At 35.8% G+C, this 21,328-nt stretch overlaps 3 protein-coding genes across 7 annotated transcripts; 1 reads left to right on the forward strand and 2 right to left on the reverse strand.

Moving 5' to 3' along the window:
* The first annotated feature begins 2,464 nt into the window (after positions 1–2,464).
* LOC111497086 (transcription factor TCP2-like) lies at positions 2,465–8,078 on the forward strand. Of its 5 annotated transcripts, none has more exons than XM_023147717.1 (5): positions 2,465–2,663; positions 2,774–2,867; positions 3,395–3,451; positions 3,688–5,506; positions 7,763–8,078. In XM_023147717.1, the coding sequence occupies exon 4, from the start codon at positions 4,112–4,114 to the stop codon at positions 5,462–5,464; it is 1,353 nt and encodes a 450-aa protein (XP_023003485.1). In that variant the 5' UTR covers positions 2,465–2,663; positions 2,774–2,867; positions 3,395–3,451; positions 3,688–4,111; the 3' UTR covers positions 5,465–5,506; positions 7,763–8,078. The 5 variants fall into 5 exon arrangements, with proteins under 5 accessions (XP_023003485.1, XP_023003489.1, XP_023003488.1 ...); XM_023147721.1 differs by lacking the exon at positions 3,395–3,451 and adding an exon at positions 3,492–3,601; XM_023147720.1 differs by having other exon boundaries at positions 2,780–2,867.
* A 1,743-nt stretch (positions 8,079–9,821) lies between these two features.
* LOC111497087 (F-box protein At5g46170-like) lies at positions 9,822–12,275 on the reverse strand. The gene is made up of 2 exons (XM_023147723.1): positions 10,815–12,275; positions 9,822–10,169 (listed from the first exon to the last, which is right to left on the reverse strand). Exon 1 carries the CDS (start codon positions 12,059–12,061, stop codon positions 10,835–10,837), a length of 1,227 nt encoding a protein of 408 aa, XP_023003491.1. The 5' UTR covers positions 12,062–12,275; the 3' UTR covers positions 9,822–10,169; positions 10,815–10,834.
* A 1,473-nt stretch (positions 12,276–13,748) lies between these two features.
* Positions 13,749–21,327, reverse strand: LOC111497084 (KH domain-containing protein At4g18375-like). Its single transcript, XM_023147714.1, has 8 exons — positions 21,226–21,327; positions 20,399–21,001; positions 18,914–19,408; positions 17,881–18,120; positions 17,532–17,801; positions 17,178–17,233; positions 16,940–17,036; positions 13,749–16,145 (listed from the first exon to the last, which is right to left on the reverse strand). Exons 2-8 carry the CDS (start codon positions 20,981–20,983, stop codon positions 16,014–16,016), a joined length of 1,875 nt encoding a protein of 624 aa, XP_023003482.1. The 5' UTR covers positions 20,984–21,001; positions 21,226–21,327; the 3' UTR covers positions 13,749–16,013.
* Position 21,328: the final 1 nt, after the last annotated feature.

Here is a 21,328-nt window from a genome sequence, read left to right on the forward strand (position 1 = left end):
TACCAACGTCTTACGGATAATTAACCTCAATTTTATACCTTTTTTAATTTCTATAATTATTTATATCAATCCTTACCTTTTCAAAAGTTATATATATATATATATATATATATATATATATATATATATATAGTTACGGTAACAACTCAAGTTCACAACTAATAAATATTAGTCGTTTTGGTTCGTTGTGAATCGTTGTAAACTTCACAGTTTTCAAACGCGTTTATTAGGAAGAGGGACAAGTTTTCACACTCTTATACATAATAATTCGTTCCCCCTTTCCAATCGACCTGTGATCTCGCAATCTATGCTTTTCGGCGCAAGCACCCTCGTTGGTACACTTGGTGTCTGACTTTGATACTATTTGTAACACTCGAAGTCTATCGCTAGTAGATATTGTTCGCTTTGGCTCATTATGATAAAAAAATTTGTTCCCCTCTCAAATTGTGAGATGTCACATCGGTTTGAGAGGGAAACGAAACATTCCCTTATATAAAGATGTGAAAACCTCTTATTGATAAACGGCTCGTGAGGATACATAACGAGTAGAAACAAACAATATCTATTAGTAGTGTTAGGTTTCGGTTTGGACAGTTACAATTATTTCTTTAATTGATAATTTATATTTTATATTATAAGTTTCTATTGAAACTTGTAAAATGTTTTATTAAATCTCATAATATAATATAATATTATATAAAGCATATTTTATAATTTAAATTTAAATATTTACCAAATATGGGAGCAACAAGACACATTATTGGTTGTACGGATAGTTTAGTTTATATCCTAATTAGCAATGGAATATCCCAATTACCAGTACGTTAAATTCAATTAATTAATCCTCCTAATTAATTAATTATATATCTAATTCCTCTATCACGAAGTGTTTAAAAAAGTATATAAAAAATTAACATAAACACGAATCTTTTTCCTCCACGAACACCACTTTTAAAACACCTCTCAATTAAACCCTCATTTGACTCATAATTTACGAACGATGCCACTACAACATCATTTTTTTAACCTAATAATAATATATTTCATGCGAAGATATTATAATTCAATTTATATTAAGCTTATACATCTCCATTTTATATATAAATTCCATTTTTAAATTATAATCTACATTTTTTAAAAATTTTCATTATAATGGCTAATTAAATTTATTAAATTAGGAATATATTTATTATACGCCAATGAATTTAAGCTAGTATAGTTTAATAGGTTTAAATGCAATAAATTTATTACCCATTCAATGCATCTTGATGTAATAAAATGTACATCCCCTTCGACCATTGACTAAGCTTAATCCAACCCATTCAGGCTATTCAATCCAAATTCGGCCGAACCTAAAACACAGAGTTTCAATTCTACTATATTTTTTAAAATATATTAAAAAATATTTAATATTTATAATTGATATTAGTGATGTTGTAAAATGTTTAATATTTAAATCTTACTAGATTTTAATTATTAATATAACATATATGATTGATAAACCTTAGTTAGAAATCTTAGCCTAAAATATAGGAAATTGAGTTAGGGTGTGAGTTTTGTTTGGATTGTGGAGTCAACAGTCCAACCAACTTTTTTAAATTATAATAAAGAAAAAAAGAAAATCAAAATTATTGTCGTGGATAAGAATGTGGACATCTTATTATGGACAACGGAAAAAACTGATGACGTCATCCACATGATTCGATCTTGAAAAAAAGGCACAATGTTTCTATTTCTATCTTGATTGAAAAATGCGGAAAAAAATGGAGGAGAGAGAGACACAGTTTTTAAAAGTCAAATTTATTTACTTTAAAAATTTATTTTTTTTTTAAAAAAATCCAAAGTACTTGGAAATTGGAAATTGACACAAGCTACGTGCATTCCAATCTAAATTTAAATTAATTTCAATTATATAAATAATTTGTCAATTCGGTTGATAATTTTGATCATATTTTTCTATAATTATTGAATTAAAAAAATATATAAAGAACTAAAAAGGATCCAAATATAATAATTAAATTAACAATAAGTCAAAATTATATAGACAAAATAATAATAATAATAATAATGTAACTACCATTATTATAAATAGGTAGGTGGATTTAAAAGCTATATTGTTAACCATAATTATTATTATTTCTTGGGTTTAATAAATAGGGCGTTGGATTTAATTCTATGACATAAGCTGGCACCATTATTTTTTTAAGGCAAAGTTAATATTTAATTAAATTTAATAGGTTTTTAAAAAAGGATATTAAGCTAAAGTAGAGTATCTTGATTTAAAAAAAAGAAAGAAATTAGGAGAAAAAATCCAGAAGAACGAGGGGCATATTTAAAGCAAGGAACGGCGGAGTGTCGGAGCTTTCCCGATAAGCCCGGTGAACCCCTCCCTAAATAAATAAAATAAAATAAAAATAAAAAAGGAAAAATAAAAATAAAAGAAGTGAAAAATAAACTCACACTTATTCCCTTCTTCTCCATTTCTGCAGTTCTTCTCTTTCATTTCACAATTCTCTTTCCTTGTCTCTCTCGATTTTTCCCGCCGTTTATTTTCTTCTGTCTTCCCGAACTGTGGAATCGAACGTTTTGTTTCAGGATTTGAAGTGAAGACATTATATATTCTTTCTTCTCCATGGAATTCTTCGGTATTTGTAACTGTTACGGTGAGAATTGATTAATCAATCATCTGAACTTCGATTTTGTTGAGTTTAGTTTTTCATTTACTGGTATCGAGACGTGATGTGGTTGGTATGAAATTTTGTGTTACTTGTAGTTGCAGAAAGCGGAGGAGAAGAAAATTTCCATGGCAGTACTTGAGATTGAGCTACTTGCAGGATTTTCTGTGTCTTGCATTCTTTTCCCTCGAGGTATATATGTTGTTTGAAGAACGATAACCTAGCTAGAAGAATTTAATCGAGGCTTGGGATTCCGTAGTAGTTAATTTTGTTTTGTGATTGTGTGTTTGATTTTTTGATGGCTCTGTTGAGTTTGTTTTTGGTTCTTGTTTTTGTTTTAAAGTGGAATTTTGAGTATGAAGAAGATGATTTCTACTGTTGGAGAGTAATTTTGGTTCGAGTGATTGCAGATCTGTAGCGTTTTTTCTATGTAGGTAAGCGATTTGAGGAAATTCTAAAAATATATACAAAAACCAAGCTATGTGAATCTAGGTTTAGGTCTTGCCTCTGAGATGTGAACACCTGTCACCCGTATAATTGATGTATGCGTAATCGGTTCCCCGGTCCCAACATTGTCCTCAGCTTGATAAATTTAATAGTTTCTTGTTTGTGCTTGTGTGGATAATTTGGAAACATGAATTTGTTAGTTTTGTTTTGTTTTAAAATCTTAAATATATTTGACGAGTTGTCGTGTTAATGTGAATGTCTGCCATTTTTAGAACCAGTGATGAAGCTTTAAATACTGCGCGAGGGGAGAGTCTTGTTAGCTCAGATCCGTGAGTTCTTGCTCTATAACTCTACTTTTTTTTTTCAAAGATTTTTTCAAGTTCTGTACAGAAAAAGAAACAACGAAAAAAGAAGGTGAGATTAAGCCGTATTTGACAGTGAGAAAGGGACTGAAGGGAGGGAGTTTCTGTTTAAAATGGGTATTTTACGGATTTGTAAAAGCTTATCTTCTTTAAGAAACGCTTTTAAGAGGCGGGGTGTCATTTCTCTCTCTCTCCTTCTGTAGGTTTTAAAACGAGGTTTGCAGACTTGAGGAGGTGAGACTGCGAGGCCTGAGATAGGCAGCGTCTTTTGCCTTTGGAGAGCACACAATTTCTGCAACTTTAGAAAGTTTTGAACGAAAGAGCGGCCTGCTGTGCTGACTACAGATTGCGATATAAAAGAAGCCATTTTAATTACTACACAGACAGCACAAAGTGAAGAAGTAATCCCTGAATTACCAGTCATCAATATGTACAGAATACAAACACCCCACCTGTTGCAGTTCAACATTGGCGCATCATATTTCTCTCTCTAGACAACCTGCACAAAGCCCCTCTTTCCCTCTCTGAAGAGGTGGAAAAAAACAAGGGATAAAGAGCACCTGTCAAAGGTCAAAAGGGGTCTCCATTTACGGATCTTTGTTTGAGTAGTTAAGGAATGAAAGTGTCATGGAGGTGGTGGATAATATTCAAGAACAACCGCGTAAGTTTCCAAGGTTAGCAAATGGTAGAAGTAGCGACTCCACTAAGATAGGATTTAAAGGGGTTGAGAACATTCACCCGGAGGATGAAGAAGACAAAGAATCTAAAAGGGTTGGCGGTAGCACTGCTGGAGTTGGCCGTGGAGGAGCTGATGATGATGCTAATCAGCTCCGTGGGTGGCACCACTCCCGGATTATTAGGGTTTCTCGTGCTTCTGGCGGGAAGGACAGACATAGTAAGGTGTGGACTTCAAAGGGCTTAAGAGACCGAAGGGTTCGGTTATCGGTAGGGACGGCGATTCAGTTCTACGATCTTCAAGATCGGCTGGGTTTTGATCAACCAAGCAAGGCCGTCGAGTGGCTCATCAAAGCTGCCGCAGATGCAATAACGGAGCTGCCTTCGCTGAATACCTCTTTTCCAGAAACTCCGAAGCAGCTGAGTGGCGAAAAGATTAGTGCTACTGATCAACCCGGGCCGTTCGACTTAGCCGAGCAGAATCAAAGCCAATTACATGTTTCTCTGTCCAAATCTGCTTGCAGTAGTAACTCTGAAACCAGCAAGGGTTCAGGTTTGTCTCTCTCGCGATCTGAAGTTCGAGTAAACCGCCTCAAAGCTCGGGAAAGAGCAAGGGAGAGAGCACAAAAGGAAAAGGAAAAAGAACAAGACTCCTCTCGCATTGCCGATCATAATCTCACCTCCATGACCCAAAACTCATCTTTCACCGAGCTACTCGCTGGCTGTGCTGCAACCGTTTCAGCTCATGGGGACGCTGGCGTGGCGGCTGAAAGGCAGTGGCAGCCGTCGACCGTTGCGATGGATTACTTCAGCTCGGGAATTCTTGAGACGTCCACTTCTAGATCTCATCACTCTTCAGGCTTTTCCGAACAAATCAATTTGGGAACTTCTTTGCCACAAACCATGTCAAGCACTCCCTTATTTAATAGCGTCTCAGCTGGTGACAATAATACAGAGCAGCTTCATCATTTCTCATTTGTTCCCGATGGCAATATAGTTCCCGTGGTCACAACTCAACCGACCGGTGGCAGCGACTACAACCTCAACTTCACTATCTCTTCCAACCTTCCGGGTTATTATAGGGGGACCCTTCAGTCCAATTCATCTCTTTTGCCTCATATCCAGAGGTTTTCTCCTGTTGACGGATCTAATTTACCTTTCTTCTTCGGAGCGGCGACATCGGCTGCTCCACCACTGGAAAATCATCACCATTATCAGTTTTCGCCTGCATTTGACGGCCGTTTGCAACTCTGCTATGGAGGTGGAAACCGTCAGTCAGAACCGAAAGGAAAAGGAAAGAACTGAACTCTTCGCAAAGCATATTTCTCTCAGCGTATCTTCTTCCTGGTAAGCTTCAAAACTTGAGAACGCTATTATTTTTCTTTTTAAATTTATGTATTCAAATATTTATGTTATTCTTAATAGCATTGGCCGTTTGATTTCTTCTTGAAAAATGTAGAGCATTGGACAAAGGTTTGGTTATGGTCTCGAAAAAAATAAAATCCCCAAAAATGAATCCTGTCTAGATTACTGTGAATGGTATGGTTGGATATCACCTAGGTTGTTTCTCTCCTCTTGTTGCTTCCTCTTCTCCCTAGCAACGAGTAAGGCGAGGCTTTCTATTTGTTGTGCCATGTGCATCCCAGTTAGTGGAAATAACGCACTTCTATAGATTTTGCTTTATATACTTGAGAGCCAAACGGCCGTTAATCGGCGAGGGTGCCTCGGGCCCAACTATTCTGTCGTCCCTTCTCTAAGTGTTAGATGTTCGAATGGGTCTCGACTCTGGGAAATAAATGCTCTTTTCTCATTGAGACTACGATAACCCGACTTAAAACTCTGGAAACTCCATGCACGTACACATGGACATAATAATGGCTGCTTTCTGCAGTTTTTTTCTCTTTTGATTTATTTTACTCTACACTAGTTGATGTCAGTATGAGATCTTGCTTCGGCAGTCAGATTATCACAGTTGATAGGACCTTTCTTTATTACTCTACTCAACTCAAATTTTGCCATTAAAAAAAATAGAAGTGTTATATTTGGCCAATAGGAAGAGCGTCACGCATTTTCATGTTTGACTGAAGATATTTTGTGCATAACTTGATAGTGTTATCATATGGACATCATAATTCGTTTCGACGTGACCTACCATATAGAATTGTTCCCTTTCTATTTAAGTTGTTTCAAAAGAATCCTTAAAAGTAAAATGGAAAACCGAAAACAGAAAAGTGATTTGACTATGACTTATATGACTATATAAAATAGTATTATATATTGAAAGTGGTAGGTTTCAATTACTTTCCTAACTTTTAGATGTGTCACAATTATACTGGTAAAAATTTTCAAGTTGTTTTTTTCCGCCCATCTTTATGACTCCTGCCTACTATGCCACGACATCATATAGAAAGAGTCGTAAATGGAGTTGTATTCCTTTGTTAGTAGATTTGATTGTCTTAAAAATGTTAGTAGAGTTGATCATTGCTATCCAATTAGGATATAAGATTTGGATATAAGATGCGGTTTGAAGAGCTTAAATGCTCTTTCAAATAGGTTCCCCGTATATCTGAAGTTGGCTTTATCTGAATAGAGAGATGGCGTTTGACCCCGGATATAGGTTATTTGAAATCAATAGAGGTGATTCGTGTGGATAGGTGTTAAATGCTTTGGTTTCTAGAGCTATTTAATTTTAACTTTTATATTTTTAAATTCTCTTTTGGTCCCTAGATTTTCATAAATGTCTTTAACCTTTTGTATTGCACTATTATAAATCTTTTATCTCATATGTTAAATAATAACAACATTAACCGAAAGTCTTTAGCACTTCAAAAGATAAAAATTAAAGAATACACATGAATTTTGTAATGTATATACTTTCTTTTATTCAAGAACTATTTAAGAGTAGCTCTTAAAATATGTATTCAAATTCTATGAAAGTTCAGAAAATTTGTAAGACTCATTGAAATTTGCACTGTGAGTGTAAAATAAAACTTTTATGCTTCAATGCCTGTGGTTTCATGTAAAAGGTGTAATTTGCAAATGTCGAGTTATTTGTAGTAATATCTACTCTTTTGAATTTGCTCATGATTCAAAGATTATTCTATTTTCTCCTATCCGTAACCTCTTCAAGAATGGCTGCATTAAAAATAAGTCCCATTTGCAAAACACTAACTTGACCATTTTAGTAAAAATAAGCCTCACCCTAGGGAGGATGAGAAACTTTAGCCCTGGATATGCTAAATTTAGTAAACTCTAACCCCATACCTATAGCTCAGGCACAAGATTCTTCTTTACTATTTTTAAGTTCCACTATTTTTAGTCCACTTTGACCTTTTCAGCTTGAGTAAACCAATATTCTTCTCCTAAGAGCTTGAAAACGTCTAAGATATCTGTTACATTTGTGTTGGACCTAATTAGAAGAATTGTCATTATTATATCTAATTTTTCATTTTAGAGACTACTTAAAGTGGTTACTTGTATATCTTAACTTGTATTGTAGACTTTTGTCAGTCCACTTTCTGATTGCATTTTACAAGAGCTCCCATTTCCTATGAAAAAAAAACATGTTCGTTTAAGATAATGAAAATAATGTTTGAATGATAGGAATATGAAAGCGCAAGAAGGAAGACTAGAAGCTGAGGCAGGTTCTGCTGTTTGGTTGCACCACGGGATAGGTTTCAGTTTAAAACGTAAGTATTTGGTGTCTGGAGAACTCTTTGCCAGATTTTGAATGTAATTTCCCTTATTGTTTCACGTGTGGTGTTGAAATCTTTGCTAGCTTTGTTTTGATAGCTGTTATTTGCGGTGTTTTGAGCACTTGAATTTTCCTTAAATTTCTCCCCTTGATTTGCGGGTTGTTTTGTATTGGTTTCTTATTGAATAAAACCCCATCGTCTAAACAGATTAGTTCAGAGAAAAACCTGTTTTTTTTTTCCTTCTCTTTTCTGGACTAATCTGTGTTTTCCCCTGATTATATAGAAGATTATTTAGTTAGATGGGATTGAATGATTAAGAGACTCCAAATACGAATATCTTGAATTCCTTGACTGAAAGTACAACTACCTCATGGATGAAAGTAAACAGAATCGGCCATTGTTAATCAACTTGCTTGATTATGTTTTAAGCTGACTTTTGATTGCTTTTAGCATACATATACTTCAATTACGAACACTTTGATGAAGAGTGCATCACTCTGATATTTGACTCTACCCATTAAAAGGTGATTTATTGTGCTGCTAGTTTTCAGCTCATTAGTACTCTGAACATCAGTACTTTACAAATGTTCTCTCACATGGCATTAATATGCATTAGGCTTTATTTTGGGAACTTTCAATGTGATCCCAAGAATGATAATTATAGGTCTGTTTTAATTATTTAGCAATGTTCACGTCTGGCTTAGTGATGGTGAGATAGCTAGCTTTCATTGAACTAACCATGTGTTGGCCAAGCAATCGCCAAAACATCCAATTGTCTTTTGCAGGCACACGGTTTTTATCGATAATAATCAATAATCAATTCTAATTCCATGTGATCAACAGTTCAGAAGCAGAATCCACGGACAGCTAATTTGCTGTCAGACCAATAATGATGGGTTATTATGAACTTAATTATTCAACATGTTTGCCCACAAAATGGTCCAGCAAACAATGACAGGCAGTGATTATAGGGGACATTAGGAGTTCCTGCCCCCCAAATCTCCCTTTCGAAACCTTAATTATTTTATTCGTCACTAGTATTTGATAGCTTCTTTCAATCCATAACGAACAAAGTGCAAGTCACTATCACTCTGCAATAAATCAGTCCTAAACGCGCAGTGGACAAAGACTCTACAGTACTCTAAAACCTTTTCACATCAGAGGAGATTGTTTTTCAAAACATACATCATGCGCCATTGTCCACTTCACACTTGTTCGGTGTTCATCGTTTCTTCTTGGCTAAACTATAAAAAATGTACCTAAACTTTGTCCTTCATTTGAAAACTTTCACATTACCTTCTATTCGCTCAACATTCTAATAATTGTTTGAAATTTTTTTGAAACACTTGTAAAATGTCGAGTATCAAATATTGACGTTTGAAAGTAAAACAGACTAAAGTTGTCATAATTTAGTTTTTATTCTTCTATATCTTTGTATGAAAGAACTAAAAAAGCACACCAAAAATGAGATGTACGATCCTGATTAACCTTTGGCAACATCAAGTATTTTTTTTAATTTTTTTTCCTCTGGCTCAAATCTAGCTCCTTTCTTCCCACTCGCTTTGGCTCTCTTTCTGTATTCTCTCAGCGGGAGAGGAGCTGCCGTCGACGAAGGATCACCATAAGAAGAACACAAATAGCAAGTGGGCGAGGGGGGGCCATCAACCGAGTCAGCTATACAGATGAAAAGGATAGGGAAGAGGAAGGAGCGTGAGAAAACAAAAAGGGAAAGAGGATAAAAACGAGTGGGGTAAGGAAGCCATTACATTGAAATGTAGACCCTCCTCCTTCCAGACAAGTCTATTTTGACCCTAAACTATTTGAGGCTTCCAATGCCAAATTTAAGGTAGCTGAAGAATTCAATAAGGAAAGGTCATTGAATTCCGGCACTGAAGTTCCAAGGTTTCAGATTTGAGGATTTCTACCAATAATTCAAAAACTCCTTAATGAATTAAGAGTGTGTAACATGACAATTCAATTAGGATGCAATTAATTGATAGAACTAAGATCATATTCACATATAAGAAAACATAAGACTACACAACAAGGGCTTTTACAACATCATCTCTATTTGTATTTTTTGCACTTTTTCAAGTACAACGAATAAAGACCAAGTAGAGGAGGGAGGGATGTCAATTATCTCACTCTAATTCCTTCCAATCTAAAATCAACCATGAATTAGCTGCTGAGAATGCTGCATTGCGATTAGGTTTCCTCATACATGGGCACTTTGGGGATCCATGAAACAAGGTGTTTCCGCCAATCCTACCTTCCAAAACATGCACTCCCCCCACACTATCAATCTTCCCCTTTATCTGGATATTGGGTACAGGGATTTAAATGATAAACAAAAAGTGAATGGAAAGAACGAAAAAAAGGGCTAAATGAATACAGAGTTCATAAAGAATGCAGAATATAGAAATTGAATTTTGGGATAATGACCTAAAACAAGCCATTCTGAACTAATTCGTCACATTGAACTCAAGTGTTAACTCTGAATCAAATCTTAGTCAGATTTAACGACTGCCCTGTATATTATTTCCCCATCCACCCCAGCAATATGAACGTTTTGTTCAAGTACCAAAGACCAAGTGAATGGTTAACATCTACAAATAGAACATAAAAATCATGGCAAACATTTTTATACTTCGACCCAACGACCTCACAGTATAAAAATTACATATGTTGAACTAACAACTCGCCCAATTTAATATCCAGATTATAAGGAACATGTCTCCTTGTAAATTGCGAAAATTTTAATTAGAAAAATCTAAGCAGGCCTGCACAATTAAAAATATAAGAGAATCTACAGCATAATTAGTTGCCAACACAAACATATAGTGATTGACCAGGAAATTGATAGATACCCCACAACCAGGCTTCCTTAACAATCCTAGTGAACCAATAACTATATTTTATTAATTTGGGGGTGAGGCATTTGGAAGCTGAAAGAGAAATACCTCAGATCCAGTTGAAGTTATCAGAAAGAATTCATTTCAAGACAGTAAGTTCTCCTCTTGACCAGTATCTTTGCTGCGGTTCCATAAGGTTCCTCAAAAGCATTTGAAAGCCATGATCCATCAGAGGCATCTTTCTTTGTCATTGACTGCTCACTTGGACGTATAGCAACAAGTGTAGCCCCCTTCAGAATAGTCCCACCAGGTAATTCCAAGTGAGGTGCATACCAGAGCCTCATATTCAGAGCAGGGACAAGCGTCCTCTTCGAAGCGGTTGAAGCCGATAAGGGCTTTACTCTCAACTCCTCAAGCTGATCCTTGTTCATACACAACATGCCCTGTCCATCTGCATCAGTCAAAACTAAATTATCCAGAGTTTTATGTTCTGCAATAATCGGCTGCAGTAAATAATGCCTCGCCGAAGCCGCAATTAGAGAGCTAATCGTCCAAACTACTCTTAATTTTAGCCCTCCATTAGTATAAAACGATTCGGGTATACTCCCGCTGTCATCGGCAGCTGCACCATTTCCAGAGCAGAACCCATCAGTTCCATTCTCTTGAACGTGCTTATTGAAGGATCCAGTGTGAATCACCGACGCGGCACCCAGGATCACACAATTATCCAAAGTTGATCCGAAATCAGCTCGCCATTTCAACAATATCCCGTCGTCAATACCCAATTCGCCGCTAGGAAGCTCGATCCGAAGGAGCCGAATCTCGTTAAAATTCTTTAGAACCTGTGTAGGCGAGTGATGGGTAACACCACTTTGACCACCCTCCCCATCCTCTTCCCTCCCAACCGCAAGCGAAGAAGTTGACAAAGACGACGAAACAGAACTCAACACAGAGGAACTCACCCGTTTCGGACCCAAAAACTGACCTATAGCCTGAAGCGGCTTGACAATGCCTCCAAGAACCATACGAAACAGGTTCGAAAAAGCACTTCGAGACTTCTCAGCAGACGAAGAGCCGGACGAGAAATCATCATCAGAAATCACACAGTCAACTCGAACAACAACGTTATCAACCTGAGAGACGATCGAGTGGAATCTTCGAGAAACTGCACGGCAACGTCCAAGGGCCTTAACGTCACCGATCCTATTGAAAATCAGCAGCAGCAGGGGGTCAGGAAGAAGATCAAAGTAATCCTCAGTGTAGCTACAACGGCTATAGCTCTGGCCAAGAACGTCTTCGTCGAGTATGGAATACATTCTAGAGTGCGGATCGGGGCGTAGATAAGAACAGGACATTGTCAAGAGTGAAAAAAGAACGGATACCGCTCAGATCAGAGAAAAAGAAATTGAAAACTGAAAAGTTCGTGAACAGCGAGATGGATCTCAAACGAAGTGCGGGAGCATGATCGGAGCTTCGGCAACAGAGAGAAAGAAGAAGAAACGGATGAAACCCTAATTTTATAGGTCAAGAGAGAGATAGGAAATGGTGGGCTGAGATGGATCCACGATTTTGTCCTTATGGACCGAAAATTAATATATTCTGTTAGTGAGAGCAATATTCGGAGAAAATTCCATTATTTTGCAATTTTCATGAAATTACATTTTTCCATTTTATTTTATCTTATTTTAAATCGAAAAAGAAAAGCATAAATAAAAGAATGCATAATATTCGCTGTCCTTTATCTTTTAATGAACCGTGTTCTTTTCTTTATTTTCCATTCAAATTAAAACATTATACATTTAAAATTAATTGATTAATACTTAATCCAACCTTAAATATAATTATAATTTAATAAAACCCTTATTAATTTGTATATATTTGTAGGCTGGATGGGGTATAAATATTGTGAGGTGGAAAGTATAGTAATTAATATTAATTATTTTGGACAACTAATTTAACTAATTCATCATTAAAGACTTAATGAATCCGTTGAAACATGACAACTACTAATTATCCAAAGTATTTTTCATAATATAAAAATAACATGTGTATTAGATCCAACAAAATATAATTATAAAAACTTTCCAGTTGTGATAATGAAAATAAAATAAAGCTTTTTCCATTCTTTATTTGTCATGCATTATTTTATTTTATGGATCTCCACATCATTTTTAAACCCACTAATCTTAATGAATAAAATTGAAAATTAAATAAAATAACAGTAATTTTTTTTTAAAAAAAAACAGAATCAATTAATTAACGCGGAAGGGTAAAATTTAAAGGCAATAAATGAGTATGGGCCTTGGCCTTGAATTCTTCAAACACAAATAGACACGTGCTGACCCACACGCAGAGAGAGCCATAAAAGCATCCAATTAATTAGCAATTTTCTTTCTTTTTGTAGTTTTCTCTTTATTGTTGTTTATTGAATAAGACTAAACAGTAATTCAATTACCATTTATTACCATTTTTTATATTTTTTAAAAGAATAAAGGGTGAAAAAGAATTTAATATAATATTGGTCCAAAAGAAGTCCAAGCCAACCATGATAAATGGTCCCAGAAATGACGAGAGAAAGCAATGGGCAGGACCATCACTAGTGTCTCTCATGCATAAATTTTATATTCCTTGAAAGCTAAAACTTTAAATCTTAGCTTACATGTGCTCCTGAAAATGACATGGTTAGATCTCGAGCATGACCAAATAGCTAATAACCAGTGACTCAACAAGAAATCATTTCCTGCTAAACTCAACACTCTACGGCTATTCGAGCATAGCCCAATTGATTAAGAAATAGCATCAACGGTTAAACATGATTCACCTGCAAACCTTTTTCTTCCTCTCAAAGTAGGTGTAGTCTTTTCCTGTTGATAAACTCATATGAACAAATATTGAAAGTATATAAGGAAATGTAAGAATGACAACCAGCTTTAACGTGAGAGAAACTTGGTAGCACATGTTCTGATTCATAAAATGCAGATACCTTGCCCTCAAATCATTTCTGGGAACTATTCAATTACTGGTTTCGTTCCCTTCCCTAAATAGAAAAGAACGGATTCGACATATAATTATTCCTTTCTATGTCCTTCACGATCAAATCGAGTGGACAGTTTCAATCTATGCACGAGAATGCTACATTAACTTCATAATTTAAACAAACAACACAACAAATGGAATTTGAAGTTGATATCAAAATCAAGAATTCACTAGAGGTCTTACAACATGATCCAGCATCCCTAGGTTAATCAAGACAACATTTTGCTACACAGAATTTTTCATCCAATGTTCTCCCATTTTTCCAGACCTTTCTATTCTCAAGATATTCAGACTTCTCAAAGGGCACAATCAGGGTTCTAACCAAAAAAACATAATAAAGGATCACAAAATTGGGGATTGAAAAAATCCTAGCAATTAGGGTGGCAAAAGAAGCAAATTAACCAAACTCAACCCTTCACTCCAAACACAGGCTTCAGAAACCTCGAGTTTTTTTATTCCAACCAAGCAGCCCACCGATTTCAAAACTCCATGGTTTTTGGTTATGAACCTATGCTCCAAAGGGTTCATAGAATTTTCAACAGGGTGGACGCTCAGGCAAACATTAGATAATCATAAGTGGGAAAAATTGCTTGAATAAGCTAGGGAGATGCTTCAGACTTAAAATGGTTCTATGATCTGCTTGCATGTACTCGTATGATTTCTTTTCATAATATCGATAGGAATGACTAAGCAACAACCCTAAAGGCAAATTCCTTGGAAGGCATTAAAGAATCTACACAAGATGATCCAAGGTTTTGGGAACATTTTACTGAATCTATAAAATACCCTACTGTAGTGCGCCTAACCAGTAACCACTCATTCTTCAATAATGCCTTCTTGACACTAGTAATTTTTATTGGCTGGAAATGAAAGGATGTCATCAGAAGAGAGGGAAATGAAAGGATGTCATAAAAAGGAATTTTCAAGGACAGAAAACTGAAAAGTACTGTCATTTCAAACCTCTTGATTATTTTTTCAAGGCTAACTATAACCATTTAGCAATTGGATAACTCATAAATGGTAGCAGACAAAAGATGAGTTTAGAAAGGTAACAGAAGTGTTTGTGTGTATGCATGTAAGAATTTGTTTTAGGTTGTATGCCAGATTTCAAATACATCTTTGTTCTTATAAAAAAAGAACGGTGTAAAAAGTATAAAAAACCTTTCTGCTCGAGTTAATAAAAAGGTTGACAGAACAACAAAGAAGAAATCCTTCCTAAACACAACTCTGAGAACACTGTGAAAACCATTTTTAAAATAGTTTTCTTCAAAAAACGAAAAACGGAAAAGGCCCTTGTTTTCAAGATACATAAGGAGATAGAGCTCATGTCAAACATCACTTTAGCATCAACTAGGACACTTTAGCATCAACTAAGACATTCGACGAAACTTCCCTCCAGAAGTGAAGAGTAACAAATACTCTCTTCCAATGACAATGGTCTCAAAGTCGTTCTCTCAAGAAAATGGAAGGAGCATGAACCTACTCAACCCTGAAGCTACTACATATCCAAGGAATCTCAGGGCCAGCAGATGTCTATAGAGCATAAAACATGGAATTGGCTGTTAATAAAGGACACAAAAGAAGACAAATTATCAAACAGAGGTAAAAAAACGCAGAATTTATGGAGCTATTTAGCACCAACCTACTAAAATATAAGGAACGATCATATGACGTACAGAACAAGGAATCAAGAGAGAAATTTCTCCAATGACAACTTTAGTTTAGTTCTCGAAACAATCTCTTCTATTGAGGTTAATTGTCTTAGTTAAAGATCTATAATAGGTAAGAGCAATACCAACTGCATTGAGAATAATGATCAAAGATTGAGATCTTCGTCCACCAAGAAACTGAGTAGGAGAAAGAGTGGACAGAAAAATATTGTGAACAGTTATAAGATTGAGAATAACGACCATCCTGGAACTCATCTGGCATAATCATCATATAATATGAGTACGACAGCATTGGAAATGAGATGAAGTCCCAATTGATAAAAGATAAGGCCAGACATACAAGTATGAAAGGAAAGATCCTAAAAGTTCTAAGAATCCACAGAAGAAGAATAGAATAAGAAACAAAAGCTCTAGGAACCCTAGATATGAGCCTTCTGTAGATCCTCCCACATCCTGACAAGCACTTGAAGGGAAAAACTCAGAGAATTTGGAGGCTAGAAGAGGCACCCTCTCCAGAACTGAACCTAGGGAGATCTACCGAGGATGAACAGAAATGGAAGATTTTCATCTAGTCACCTCCAAACATGTAGTCATCTTCATTTTATGTAGCCATAATAAATGCCTGAATCAAGTTTTCTGCCGCGCGCTTCTGTTCAGATGTGCCAGATATTAGAGCAATACGATCACCTCGAGATGAATTAGAGTCTGAAATCTCAATCAAAGCTCCTGATATCTGAACAATGAAGAGTGTACATATTCAGTACCCAGAATAGCATAACAACAAAATAATAAGCGTGTCTAGAGTTAATTTTTCAATCTCCTTCACTTTTTTGACTAATTAAAATCATTTAGGCAAAAGAGTTGGCAGTAAAAGCGATTCAATAGTCCCAAAAGCTCTTTCAAACAATCTAAAAGTACAAGAAATATGGGCGAGAACAAACATGAAATATGTCTTGGAAAAGAGAAAACGGCTCTTTCTAAAATAAAGACATTCAAACAGGGGCAATTCTATTTTAGTTCTTATTGAAGCATATTCAGTATATTTTTACACATTTCAATCTCTCAAGCATACTAATATGATGAGCAAGGTATTAGAAACCAGCATCCTTATATTCTAATAGCTTTACTCAAGTTAATTACATCAGAGAACTAAATTTTTAACAAATGCTGTATCACAATGCCCATGTCACGTCATGTCTCAGCATCTTAGGAAGAAGTCTTCATAACAAGAAAAGAAAAAAAAAATCACGTTCTCTATAAGAAAATCTCAAATCTAAGAAAGAAAAAAATTGTTTCTCTTTGAAAAAAATAATAATAAAATAAAATAAAAATACTAATTCAAGTGGGAGATTGGAGAACTAGGAATTCTTTCACTTTTTTATAATACGAACATATATTTGGTGTGCTGTTAGAACTGTTCTCCAATTGACCAAAGAAATGTCATTAAAAAATGATAATGTTGGCCATATAAGTCATAGGAAAATAAGGATATAAATAATAATGAAATGTAGACAACAATAAACCAACCTTCCTAATGTTAGCAATATTAGCCCCTCCTTTTCCAATTACTTTACCAGCTGCGGTAGCTGGAATCAACATCTCAAGAGCCGATGGGGGAGGCAGCCTATACAAATAAATGATCAATGTTTTTTCATGACATAAAAACAATCAATGTAAAAACATTGGTTACGATTCAAAACATAAACTCTATGAATGAAGCAATAAAACTGTGTAACTTTTTAAATAAATAAGGTGGTGCACTGACCCTCCATACATCTTGGATAAATACGAGGACATGGATCCATAGCCATTGTCTCCCATCTGATACATGTACAGAAAAGGATTTCAGTATGCAAGAAAATAGCAGAAAACAGAACAAAGAAATTCCTTTCAATATATCATAACTATTTGATCCACAAGTGACCGTCCTAAATGATCTTTCTCTCCCAAAAAGGAATACACACAAATACCCAAATGAAATGTTGAACTTGTCATCTCATTGGCATTAAGCAATTTTTTCTTTCAATTAAGACACATAGTAAAAACTATGTTACTATTTGAAAAAACAAAGGTACTAATGTGCTGCAATATAAAACAAAAGTTTGCTTATGGCACCTACCGACAGTGATCCATATCCATATAGGCTACTTGAAGAGAGAGCGCCCAATCCACTTCCACTTTCAGCCCTCTGATCATAGCCCATTGGTGGAGCACCGGGAGAAACAGAAGGCAAGACAGACGGCATCGAAAAACTGGAACCAGAATGGTACATGGAATCAGTACAGACAGCAGGGTTATAACCAACTTCTCTATCTTTCAAAGCCTCTTCGCGAAGCCTTAACACAATCTGGACCAATGCATCTCTCACGCTGCCAACTTTACCACTTACCTGCAAAAATACATTCAAATGTGAAATTGTAGTGAAAGCAAAACTGCATTCAGAATTAATTAAGATTCATAAAGCAAACCTCCACAAGTTCATCATTGGCAGAAGCACACTTAATTTTGTCACCCTTAGAAATACGGATATCAGCTCTAGTTGTCTTACGAATCTCATTGATGATTGAACCACTTTTTCCTATAATACAACCAATAACTTTAGATGGAACAAGTAGTCGCATAATCACTGTGCCACCTTCATCATCATTGATCTTTTCTTGCAGCAACAAAACAGTTTCAACAGCCATTGATTTCAGGTCATCTAAAGACTGAAAAAGGCATGAAACATCAAGATGGGCAATGAATTCATTAAAATAGCGAATCAGTTCCAACATGAATAAGACATGCAAATGAAATAACCAAACAATAAGCAACTGCACCACACAAATTATGCAAGTTAAATATCATGCTAAAATTCTAAAACAAATTGTTTGATGACCCGCGAACCATTTCAACTAGAACAAAGGATAGTGTGCAGTTGAAGGTTTCTTTTCTGCAATGGAAATGAATTCTGCAAAATCTACTACTTCGGACACATAGAAAGTCAGTGGCCATTTTTCCATGTTCATTTTGCAATATTACTTACAAAATCCTTTGTTATTAGCTTAACAAATGACATAGTTTTATTCGATCATTATGTGAGTTATATGTGGTTCTAAATCTTTATAAGTATATAACTCTGATCTATTTAAACTGAGGCTTAGTCCTTCCCTCTCCAATGGAAAAACCCTCAAAACGACTCAAGTCTTCTAAAAAAAATTTCAAAAGTTGATTTCAAGAAGCATCATTTGAGAAACTTCTCAAAATTAGCTGCAGAAGAAAATGCATGCGGGATGATCAAAACTCAAAAACCAATTTCCCAAAGTATTAAACTGAATCAAATTACAAAGAACACTTCTAAAATTTTCCAAACAATATAGAATGGGCATATGCATATTTATATTGTGTTCCAAAATTCTGCAAATAAACCCATCTAGAAAATTGTATATAAGACCAACATGCAGTTAAAGACATTGGCTGAGAAAAACTCTTCTTGGCTTTAGTGAGAGACAGAGAGAGTACCTCAATTGAAGTGATGGTAATTAAGCATTCATCACAATCGCGTTTGGAATCATCAACTTCCACACGAGATCCACTAGCTTGCCTTATGCTTTTAATGGTACCCCCACCCTTCCCGATGACACGGCCAATGTTATCAAAAGGGCATAATACTCTAACAATCAACTCCTCAGATGGAGGATGACCACCAATACCCGAAACAACAGGAAGAGAAGATGAATAAAGAGGCCATGTATTCCCAGTGTCAGGGTAATCCTGAATGTCCTGGACATGTTGAGCACCAAGCATCGGTGGAATAGATCTGGGAGGAAGAATGGGATCTGCACTTGGATATAGTCCTCCAGCAGAATACAGAGGGACATCTGATGGGATAATTATGCTAGGAGGGGCCTCATTTACAGTCGTATCAAGAGGAATCTCTTCTCTGGGAGGGAATTTGTACATGATTGAAGATATTGCAAATAAAGCCCGTCTTACTCCCTCAGGTTCACCAGCTATCTACTCCAAATAGAAAAAAAAAAAAAAAAAAATGGTACTGAAGATCAGCAAACAATGCCAAAAAAATTATTGAAAAGAAAACAGAAACAAAGAGTGAGCGTTCATTCAGGATTCTGAAGCAGGGCATGAATATATAAAAGTTCTTACAGAACAACTACCAAGTAATCCCCGTGTCAGTATAGCCTCCTTTTATGTGAGTTAGATAGGTATGCTTACAAAACATATTGGTTTCCAGATCCATTTCTTAAAAGTTAAGAATCTATAGATTGATCAAGAACCGGCTTGTTCAAACCATCAATTTCTTAATTTCAAGAAGCAAAAACATTTTAAGTCCACCAAATCACATATCTCTAGGTAATATGAAACACTTGTAATGTCTTGCAAGTGATAACTAATATCTAGCTAACTACCTCTATGCCAAGGTATAGTACAATATTCATAGATATTTTCAGTATGTCGAAGGACACCTCAGGCCCAGTCCTTAAAAGATAAATCAGACAAAAAAGTAAACACTTCAAAACATTCAGCAGTAAAGAAAGGTGCAATAAACCTGCTCTTCTGCGTCCTTAGGATCTCAACAAATACTGAATTAAACATAATATCATTGTTTTTGGTAGAATTATTAAATACTAATGAATGTTTTTTTAAGAAAAAAATCTTGTTCTTAGAGTCAACAAGGAAATTTTAAAAAGAAGAAGAATATGCACCAGAGAAGACGTTTAGGGTTCTTGATTTAATATCAAAGAGGCATGGGCAGCAATGAAAATATAACAAAGATAAAGTAGTTGTAAAGCTCACTGAAGCTCTCGGACGACTCTCGTTTGAACATAATGTTGAAACAATGTAAGGAATGATGAGATACGGAAATTTCAAGCTGATGATTAATTGTTACATTTGAAAAAACAAACGGATATATCAAGTTGGAACTTCATGATATTAACAGTGATATTAAATAAATAAATAAATGGAATGAGAGCCAAACATACACACCATGACAAAATTATCAAATTCCATTGCGCACGAATGAATTGGATCAGTGGCATCCTTGGGGCTGATTTTTATACTGGTTCTTGTCTTGCCTCTAAGCTTTTTTATAGTCGATCCTGCTTTACCAATAACATTAGCAGATTGGCTTGAAGGGACAAGAATTTGGCATTGTTCCTTGTCCCTCTGATTCTTATCTAAATCTCCAGCAGAGGCCAGTGCATTAGCAATGGCAGCATGAACTTTAAGCAGAGCATCTTGGGCTGCACATACTGGTCGCCTGTCATAGAACTCGTCATCAACATCCACTTCCTCCTTATCCTTGACAAAGCAGAATATTGTTATAACACGGTCCTTAGCACCAGGGAACGGATCAACCACCTTAATCTTTGCCCTCGTTTCTTGTCTTATAGAGTTAATCACTTTCCCACTCTTACCAATAACACTTCCAATAACCTCGTCTGGACACAGTATTCGGTAAACAACCAATTCATCACCGACCCAGTCATCTCTATCAGTAATCCGTCTCTTGTAGCCCTTACTGTCTCCACTATTGTCCCTCTGACCATAAGGTCGCTTCCCACTTACCATTTTACAATTTCAATTTGCCTGCATTTCAGCCAACAAAAAGGCATAAGGAAAGGAAAAGTCTGCATGAAAATGCATCCAATCAAATTTTCCTCCTCTAACGCGAAACAATAAACCCAACCATTAGAACGTTGCTAAGCAAGAATCCTTGGGGTGAGAGGAGGGAAAAGACGAAACCCTAATTCACAGAGCCAACAAGAACCACCGTGAATACGACAGAGGCAAAAACATAAGGACGAAAGTACCTCAGCGAAGTAGATGAAGTAGCGGCACCACCGCAAACTTTGGCCGCCGATGCAGCGATTGGAGGAAACGTGACTAAAACTACAATTCAAGGGTTTGCAAGAA

This window comes from Cucurbita maxima, unplaced genomic scaffold, assembly GCF_002738345.1.
Source record: "Cucurbita maxima cultivar Rimu unplaced genomic scaffold, Cmax_1.0 Cma_Scf00023, whole genome shotgun sequence".
Taxonomy (NCBI): domain Eukaryota; kingdom Viridiplantae; phylum Streptophyta; class Magnoliopsida; order Cucurbitales; family Cucurbitaceae; genus Cucurbita; species Cucurbita maxima.